The sequence below is a fragment of the Azolla caroliniana genome, unplaced genomic scaffold, assembly GCF_043228905.1.
Source record: "Azolla caroliniana isolate FFs.n. ecotype wild unplaced genomic scaffold, voAzoCaro1.0.p SCAF_16, whole genome shotgun sequence".
NCBI classification, from domain to species: Eukaryota; Viridiplantae; Streptophyta; class Polypodiopsida; order Salviniales; family Salviniaceae; genus Azolla; species Azolla caroliniana.
Window position 1 is genome coordinate 6103887 of NW_028230451.1, and position 8295 is coordinate 6112181.

Below are 8295 nucleotides of genomic sequence, written 5' to 3' on the forward strand. Positions count from 1 at the left end.
TTTAACAAATTTTTAACTCATAAGGTTCAATTATGGCACATAAAATGATATGTTGATGTGGGAAGTGCATTGGAGGAAATATAAGTTAAACTATGAATATCAAAAAGGTTGAATGTTAGAACAAGGAAAGGGTGTGGTAAGAAAAATAACTTAAAGGATTCGTTCAAATGGTAAGAGCTTATGTTGTGAGTGGGAGATAAGAGGTTTGTGTCCTATTTAGACCATAGGAGATTAAGTGGATAAATGAATGTGATGGTAGACATTGTGATTACGTTATTGCTATCATTAGAGGCCAAAAGAAAAAAAGTAGAGCATGCACGTAAAAATAAAACGCCAAAATAAAAATAAGTTGTGGTGTGTGCCAAAATAAAAAAACGTCCCCTCTAAATTTATTTGTGAGAGAGGCTCTCAAATCTATAAAAAGGTGGAGAGGGCTGTTTGTTTGGGGGAAAAAAAGTTACAAACTCGGAAGCGTTGCCGAAACTTGAAGAGAGAGCTAGGGTTGCGAATCAAGAGGCGTGTAATACCAACATCTACAAGAGGTGACGTGACCGTGTCATTTGTTGGGGCGTTCCACCGAAACTCGAGAATCTCCCTGTGAATCTCTACTCGTGATGTTATCCTCTTTGTTTACTCCTATCTTATTCCTATCCTTCTTCCATCTCTTGTTCACTCCATGTAACATGAATTTTTGGCTTGGAATTACGACATTGGGACGCAAAGAAAGTGGTGTAAAACAAGTCATTGAATCGTCTCGTGGGGAAACTTGTCACGTCGATACGAAGTGTTCGTCATGAGGATCACGATAGATTTTTTTGGATTTTAATTCGGACCTCTGAGCAGTAGTAGAGTCATTTTGTAAATTTTTCTGACGATGGACCACTTGCCACCACTACATCGCCGACTACCACTGTCCACCAACAACAGCCACCCAGTCTACTACCGTTGGCAGTTGTTGTCACTCGACACTAATATATATAATAAATAATTACTAAATAGTAAATAAGAATAAATTAATAATACGAGATTTTAATTAATTAATTAATATTATGATATATATATATATAATAACTAAATCATATAAATAAGATAAATAATTTACATATAATAAATAATTAGTAAATATAAAAAGATAACAAATAGTAATAGTAAGAAAATAACAATAATAACTATTTATAATAGTAATAAATTATAAAGTTTAAAATATAAAAAAACAGCAAATAAACCTAAAATAGTGATAAGAGTTTAATAATAGTATGGAAACAAATAAATAAATAGATAATATAATATAATAATAACTAGTTAATAATAATAATAATAACAACAACAACAATGACAATGACAATAATAATAACAATAATTAATTAATTAAATTAAATTAAATACCAATGTTAAATGTTATAGACGTACCTCTCTCATCGACAAATACTTACACATAATCGACTTTCAATTTAAAACAGGCAGTTACCTTCCACTAACCAAGACACTGGATCAAGTTCTCAAATCAACTCATATTCTCACGTTCAAGTTCTCTGTGGTTCCGCTCTAATTCACATGTGCGCACGTAACTTCACGACAACAAGGAAATGTATCAAAACATGCATATATATCATTTGATAGTCACTTTCAATATGACCCATAAGATTAATCTAGGACCAACATAACATGGGTGCACAAGTAAAAGGTCGATGAGTTGCCCTATCTCATGATCAGTTCTGGTTATGCAAGTAAATGTGCTAAATTAGCCCCACAAGTTTGTAGACTTTTCCCAACTCTCTGACATATTGGTTTATTTGCCTATTTGATCAATCTTTTAGTTCGCAAAGTACATCAAAACACACTTCCCTCAAATAGACATTGCAAGAGTGTAGTCTTTTTAAGTGGAGGAGTATGTTACATGCATAACCATAACTGATCATGAGATAGGTTTTTCGTAGTTTCTCCTAATGTTACGATGAGTATGTGTGAGTTAATTGTGAAAGGAAGGAGTGTATGGATTGTAATATTCAATTCTACCCAATGGGATATCTATTAAGTGTGTTTTCACTTGACCACTTCACGTAAAGTAGTCACGTGTGAAAGCTTTAGGACCTAGGGTTTCTGCTTATATAAGAAGGCTAGCGACCTTCATATCATGGAGGCTTGACTTATGTTGAGACTATGATAATGTGGTTATGGCTCTTGTTAAGCATTTGTATTCCTCGCAGTATCCGAGGTATGACATGTGTCAACCCTCGATGGTATGGGACATTGAGGAGGTTCAGGTTTGTCTCACGCTGTTGCCAACCGGTGTTTGGGTGGATTGGCATCCATCTTTCCTTTCTTTGGTCTATAATTCCTTATGTTTGGTTTAATTAATTAGTTAGACTCTAACAGGTACCCATCATGATTTTAGTAGCTTAGACACTAACATTGGCATGCAATAGGAGAAACACATGAGGATGCGAGTTTGTGCATGAGGAAAATGGAGAAAGAAGTAGCATATAAGTCAGTGTCGAATAGATTAAACTATTGTAAAACACTATACGTGTTTTTGTTCCTTATTAAGTCTTATTCTTCACTCGAGAAATTTATTGATCTTATTAATCGGTACTACTACCCGTTACATAAGAGCATGACCACATTGTATTGGTGTCGACAAAGCACATATCTTAAGATTTGATTCCACGTATTCTCTTCAATATCGTACTAGTGTGAACAAAAATTCCAACTATTGTGTACTCAAGGAATGTCATGGAAGCTTCAAAAGTGAGTTCCTTGCAAATTTGCTAACATAAGCAAACAACATTTGACAAATATCCACAATGTCACAAATGTATTGTTAGGAAACAGGTCCCTCCGGATGAGAAGTGAGAAGAATAGTGTTGACGAGCAACTTGGCCGAGGCCGAATCCGGATGTGGAGTACCCGGCAATGGAAGACCCGGTGAGAACTGGATGACGAGTACCCGGCAAGGAAGACCCGGTGAGAACCGGATGTTGCAGGCCTGGTGAGAACCTCTCATCGGATGGAAGGGACATATATGTAAATATGTTCCAGAGAGCCCACCGGGGATATATTTGTAAATAGCTTGAAAGTCATATTAATATAAATATGACCTAGGGCAAACTTAATAAAAGATGATGTAGAGTTGGTTGTGTTATTATCATTGTGGCGATAATTCAGAGTGCAACTGCGCACAGAGAAGAGAGAGAGAGAGGAAGAGGTTGTTGCCTCTGTTGTAACTGCTTGGTGGCAAAGCGAGGGAGCAAGAGGTCGTTGCCTCTGTGCCCCATTGTTGTAATCTTGATATAGTGATATTCTGCAGTCTGAGGGCTGCCGTGGTTTTACCCAGTTTTGGGTTTTCCATGTTAACATCTAGTGCACTCTCTTCTTTACTGTTTCGTGTGTAGATACATCTCACCACATCCTTGTTTTCTGTGATCGATCTGACGTCTCGGTTGTGGTCGAGCATAGCATAGGAAACCGTATTCCTATCATGTATACACTTTAATAAACTCAGAAAACAAGTTATAAACATTGCTCTAAGTTTGTTTACAATGCTCATCCTTCAAACCACATCCATGACTTTCTTTCCACGCAATGCCAATTTGGTCTTCTCTCTCTCTTTGGCCAAACACATTCCTCTTCACAATTACAATGTCCAAGCATGCATGCACACACATAGACTCTATGCCTTTGTATATCTATTGCAATTAGCAATTGGCAATGGTTTGGTTTGAATCGAACCGAGCCTTGCGAAACCATGGCTTAACAGTTTAAACGATTCAGTCGGTTTAGTTTTTTGTAAATGGTTCGGTTTCGGTTCGAGCTTTTATCGATTTAAATGGTTTGAATCGCGGTTCAAACGGTTTTTAAAATTAAAATTTGAAATATTGAAAAATTTAACATTTGTAAATTTAAAATGTGAAAATTCGAATTCTGACCTTAACTTGAAAACCATAAACCGAATCGCGAAACCGCGGTTTTAACAGTTTCAAGGTTTGAAAGTCTATAAAACCATTTGGTTTGAGTTAAATTGAATGTTTTGTAACAAGACATTATCACCTTCATAGGCCTCTCGAAGCCTTGTGGTAGCTTAGGCTTAGGAGATATGGGAAAAAGGTTACAGGGTAACAAGATATTCAATGTTCATTGACATAGTGGACTGTTTTTGTATATTGCCTTTGGCCACTCTAATTTTAATACCAAATGGAGGATATTTTTATGTGGAAATTGAAAGTTTTGTAGCGGTTCGGTTTAAGTTTCAAAATTGTTAAACGGTTCGGTTTAAAATAGTTCGAGTTGGAAACTCTCGAACCGAACCAAACCGAGCCGAGCCGAACCGAGCCGTTGCCAATTGTTAAAGATTTTTGCAATGTTCAATTAATAGAAAGAAATGCTTGAACATGGAGAGACACTCACTACTAGTCTGTATTTCAGACCGATTTGGGTGGGATTCGATCCCAAGACCCATTTATTTGCTCCCCTGTTCCTGTTCCTGCTTCTCCTGCTTCTGCTCCTGCTTCTCCTGCATCTTCTGCAGGCTTGATTTAGGGTTTCCTTCCTCTCCATCCTCTTGCTTCCCTGCTTTCGAATGGCTTCCCCCGCTCCGTGCCCCCCTGATGAGGAGACCATGTCCAGTGCCCTCGCCTCCATCTCCAGCAGACGGGAGAAAGCCTCCAAAGCCCTCTCTGCCCTTGAAGGCCACAGGAACCTCATCTCCTCTTGCATCCACAAGTGGCAGGAGCTGGAACGAAGCTTCGGCGTCGCAGAACGGTCTCTGCAGCAGAAATTCAAAGAGCTCTCCGAACGGGAGAAGGAATTCGATGCCAAGATGGAAGAGATGAGAGGAGGTCTGGAGAAGAGAGAGGGCTCGATACAGAACAGAGAGGAGGCATCGTTGGCCCGTGTGAAAGAGCAGAAGGACTCAGCGATTGCTGCGATCCTCGAAGAGAGGAAAAAAGTCGAGGAGCAAAGGTTGCGGAAGGGTGATGGAGTGGAAGAGGAGGTTAAGTATACAGAGAAGATTAAAGATTCATATGAGAAGAATGTATCAGAAGAGAATGTGTCAGAGAAGAAGGCATTAGATAATGATGTGACAGAGAAGAATGTATCAGAGAAGAAAGAAAAGGAAAAAGAAATGGAAACGGAAAAGGAAAAGGAAAAAAATAAAGCATCAGGATCCTTCAAGAATGATAAAGAAATGCAACAAAAGGCTGTACAGAAGAAGCCTTGCGGAAATTTAGAAGCGCAGCAAAAGGATGAGAATCAAAACAAGAAAACAAAACCTGAGAAAGAAACAGGAATTTATGAAATGGATATGAATAAAAAGAAGAGGAAAGATTCACAACATGGCGAGGATGCAGCAATTGCAAAGCGTATCAAAGAAGTTTCTATACCGAAGAGGAATAATCGGAGCTCTGATGGTGCAATAAGCCTCGAAGAAGCCATAAGCCAAGCTAAAGGAGCTTCGGATGGTCAAGTTCTGTCTCAAATGAAGTTTCTTATAGAGAAAAGTGATGGAAAAGGTCTTCGAGAACTCATTTCTCAACACATCAAAGAGATACCGGAGAGAGGAACGGAATTGCGCTCTGCTCTTCAGGCTTGTAATGATCCTTGCCGTATCATCTTAAAGGCTTTTGATGTCTATGAAGATGTGAAGAGAGCCACTTTCATCAACAAAAATTGCCAAGCGTGTATACTTCTTTTGGAGAATCTTTCAGAAGTTATTGCCGATCCGATCCTAGGATCAGGTTACCCTGTAGTTCCTGTTGATGTTCGAGAGGATGCAAAGGTGGTAGCTAGGCATTTGAAATCGAGACTTGAGATTCAGAGAAGAGATGATTATAACCTTGAAGTTCATCTCTTTTTGCAATTTCTTGCAACATTTGGGCTTGGTACCGAGTATAGTGATAATGAATTGTTGAGCTATGTTGTTTCCATATCTCGTCGTGGCATGGCGCCATCGTTGTGTCGAGCTCTTGGGTTAACCGAGAGGATACCAGGTCGGTGCTCCAAATGATTCATAGATTAAAAGCATCATATGGTAAATTGATTAGAGAGTTCTTAAATTTGAACCAAGGAAGTATAGGAGGATTAGTCATGACTTAGCATTAAAAAAGTTGGTATGATACATTGTTAGTGCTAGTACTTGCCAGTTATTTAAAACATGTTTTGAAAATGAGTGTATATTATGGTTAGTGCCTAAACAATCCATGGGTCAAGCATGAGACATAATTGACGCTTTAAGTGTAGGATTAAAAGATTTCTTGATCTAAACTCAAGGAAGTTCTGAAGGATTAGTCCAAAATTAGAATTGACTTGAGTTTTCCAAAATGCGTTTTAAAGAGGATAAAGTACGTTGCTGTTCTGTTCAAACTATTGATTGGTTAAGCATCAAATTTCCATTGGTTGGAACAAGTAATTTTCAAATCCTAATATGGCACACTTGTTTTTTAAATGCATTTCAAAAATGTCAGTAAAACATTGTTGGTGCACAAAATAATCCACGTATCAAGCTGTAGACATTCAATTGCTACCTGGCTGGTGCTGAATAATTAATGGTTTAGTATACGAAAATTGATTAAAGATTCTTAGATTTAACTGAGGAAATTTTTGAGGGATTAAACCTAACATTCATTGTTTGACTGCTTAAAATTATAGCCTCTTCGCAGTCTTGCGACATTTTTGAGATTTTGTTCAGTGCATGCCTGATAGCGACTACAATGTTAAATACTAGCATTTGTGAAGGATGAAACAGACCAGAAATTAGGTGGAAGCTATCTAATTAGAATTTTTTCTGCTATATTACTGCTTACTAACAAACCATATTCTATACATTGAAAACATTTTTTGTTTTAGACGAACGTTTTTTCTTTTATTTTGAAGCCCTGATTACTAATCTTAAATATTCCATTTTGAATGCACAGTATTAGTTGACAGACTTATTAAAGAAGGGAAGCAGCTAGAGGCAATTTCGTTTGCATCATCATTTGGTATAATGGACAAGATTGATCCAGGCTATCTTCTGAGAGCATACTTGGAAGATTCAGAACGAGCAGCTCAGTTATTGGTAGAGAAAGCTCGATCAAAAGCATCTGGTTTGGTGTGTACAATATAAATCAGTTTTCTGATCAAGTTATATTTCAAGTGTCTTTTAACTCTAATGAAGATCTACATTTGGTGGCAGAACGATGCTCATGTGAAACAGGTTTCAGCCCTAAAAAGTGCCGTGAAAACCATAGAAGAGTATAACTTGGCCTCCTTCATGTCTCCAGAGAGTTTGAAGAAGCGGATCGTAGCACTGGATGAGGAAAAATCTGAGAGGAAAAGGGCATCCACGGTGTTTAAGCAAGAGAGAAAGATTACCAAGAGTGTCCAAGAAATGAGTAATGTTGTTGATATAGGCCTTGGCTCAGATCCTAATACTGTCATTGGCTCCAAGTCTAGTAATGCTTCAAATGCTGGTGAAAGAGGCCAATATGTGCTTACTGATCTTGGTCGGCCTATGGGACGCAGTAATTATGTAGGTACAGACTTGGGACCATCCTATCATTCTTCTTATGGTTTAGCTAGTCAATATGACTATGAAAGAAGACCAGAATCTATACATAGTTCGGGATATGGATACAATGGCAGAATCCCAATATCACAATCTAATTCATATGTGAGAGAAGCAGTTGGTCCTGCATTGAGTGGATCGGATTTGCGCATATCAACTGCATCATCATATCCGGGAATTTTGGGATCTAATGGTAACTACCCACATGGCTCCATTTTACCTCTCTCCAACTATCCACGTGGCAGTGTACCTTCATCCAACTACCCACATGACAGTAATGTACCGCCATCTAACTACCAACATAACACCAATGTTCCCCCATCCAACTACCCACATACCAACAATGTACCCCCATCCAACTACCTTCCTTATTATAGACGGTAGGCAGGGTGATATGATTCCTTGTGTTATATGAAATGGATTTTATTTTGCTGTGATATGCTCTCTTTTTTTTACGAGAAGGAGAAAGTATATCTCCTGTTTTCAGGAGAAGGCAACAGATAATAACAAGGTCTTTCAGTCGTTTGAAGGAGAAATTACATAACCATAATGGGTTTTGCTGGACTGACAATTGGTTTGGAGACCTATTTTTCTTCCCCTGAGATATTCGAGTTGTTGCAATGACTCTGGTGTTAATTCAAATGTAGCTCGTTGCACTCTTGAATACCATTTGTTCGTGTTGCCAATTTTGTCAAAACAATATGTATGGATTAATTCAAGCAATAGAAGTTTAGGCTGTGCAGAATATTGAA

General features: G+C 38.1%; 1 protein-coding gene across 1 annotated transcript; it reads left to right on the forward strand.

Moving 5' to 3' along the window:
- The first annotated feature begins 4525 nt into the window (after nt 1-4525).
- Nucleotides 4526-8295, forward strand: LOC147853817 (uncharacterized). Its single transcript, XM_087332255.1, has 3 exons — nt 4526-5987; nt 6912-7087; nt 7172-8295. Exons 1-3 carry the CDS (start codon nt 4577-4579, stop codon nt 7925-7927), a joined length of 2343 nt encoding a protein of 780 aa, XP_087188381.1. The 5' UTR covers nt 4526-4576; the 3' UTR covers nt 7928-8295.

Bases quoted from the DNA above. Each gene is read 5' to 3' on its own strand.
- LOC147853817 (XM_087332255.1), top strand. From the start codon at position 4,577: ATGGCTTCCCCCGCTCCGTGCCCCCCTGATGAGGAGACCATGTCCAGT. The intron at 5,988-6,911 runs GTCGGTGCTCCA...TTGAATGCACAG, and splicing joins GTTAACCGAGAGGATACCAG to TATTAGTTGACAGACTTATT. The intron at 7,088-7,171 runs GTGTGTACAATA...ATTTGGTGGCAG, and splicing joins GATCAAAAGCATCTGGTTTG to AACGATGCTCATGTGAAACA.